We start from the raw sequence: 1,021 nt of genomic DNA on the forward strand, positions 1-1,021 counted from the left end.
GACGAAGGTTCCAGCAGACAACTAACAGAGGTTCTAAGTCGCTGACCTGTCGCTGACGAGCAGTCGTTGTCCGTTCGTTCGCAGGAGGAGATGAAGAAGGGGAAATGTGCATTGTCGGACTCGCTTGCACCGGGAAGTAATAGGCACGTGCCGCCAGCAATGACGTCCCCAGGCGCGGACCGGGACTCGTCCTCGCCGTCGCAGCCCTCGCTGTCCACCATGTCCGTCCTCACCGCTGTTGCCCGCTCTGCCCGCATCGCGCCATGGTCCCCGCCGTGTCGCTCTCGCTCGCCCGTACGTAGCGTGCACACGCGACTACACCCATGACGTGCGTCTCCGTCTGCCTCGCTCCCCCGCCCGACCAGCCCGCTGACTCCGTGCACGCAGGCTCTCGAACCGCACATCTCGGGCAAGACCATCGACCTCCACCATAGCAAGTACCACTAGGACCATGTGAAGGAATCAGTGTTGCAGAGAAGTCATACGCCCAGGCACCCTCCGCCAAGGAGCAGATCAAGCACCATTCCGTGCTCAACTTCAACCGCGGCGAGCACATCAACGGCTCTCTCTTCTCGATGAACCTCGCGCTCTAGTCCGAGGGCGGTGTCGAGATCGCTGCGGGCCCTCTCAAGACGCCCTTGTCGCTGACTTTGCCTGCATCGATGGTGAGTCTCATCATCGTCGCCCACGTTCTACGTTCCAGATGGCGTATCCGCGTCGACTCCTCCTCTACGTGCACACTGCTCACCCACCATGCAGTGTACAAGAAGAAAATGAACTCCGTCATTGCCGCCATCCAGGGCTCGGGCTGAGGCTGGCTCGACTACAACCCGAACCACAAGAGACTCGAGATGGTCACTGCTCCTACGTCCCCATCCTCGGCATCGACACCTGGGAGCACGCCTTCTACCTTAGTATCACAACGGCAAGTCCGATGTGAGTTGCCTTTTCTTTCGCCCTGGCGTAAGAGCTCACGCGCTCGGGCAGTACTTGACCGCCGTCTGCAACCTCCTCAACTTCA

At 60.2% G+C, this 1,021-nt stretch overlaps 1 protein-coding gene across 1 annotated transcript; it reads left to right on the plus strand.

Annotated features, from left to right (window-relative positions):
- Positions 1–159: 159 nt before the first annotated feature.
- On the plus strand, positions 160–447 carry L226DRAFT_576641 (uncharacterized protein; the record flags this gene model as incomplete). The annotated part of the gene is made up of 2 exons (XM_067685397.1): positions 160–294; positions 388–447. The coding sequence occupies 2 exons, from the start codon at positions 160–162 to the stop codon at positions 445–447; spliced, it is 195 nt and encodes a 64-aa protein (XP_067528755.1).
- Between the last annotated feature and the right edge of the window lie 574 nt (positions 448–1,021).

This window comes from Lentinus tigrinus (genome assembly GCF_003813185.1).
Source record: "Lentinus tigrinus ALCF2SS1-7 unplaced genomic scaffold L226scaffold_71, whole genome shotgun sequence".
NCBI classification, from domain to species: Eukaryota; Fungi; Basidiomycota; class Agaricomycetes; order Polyporales; family Polyporaceae; genus Lentinus; species Lentinus tigrinus.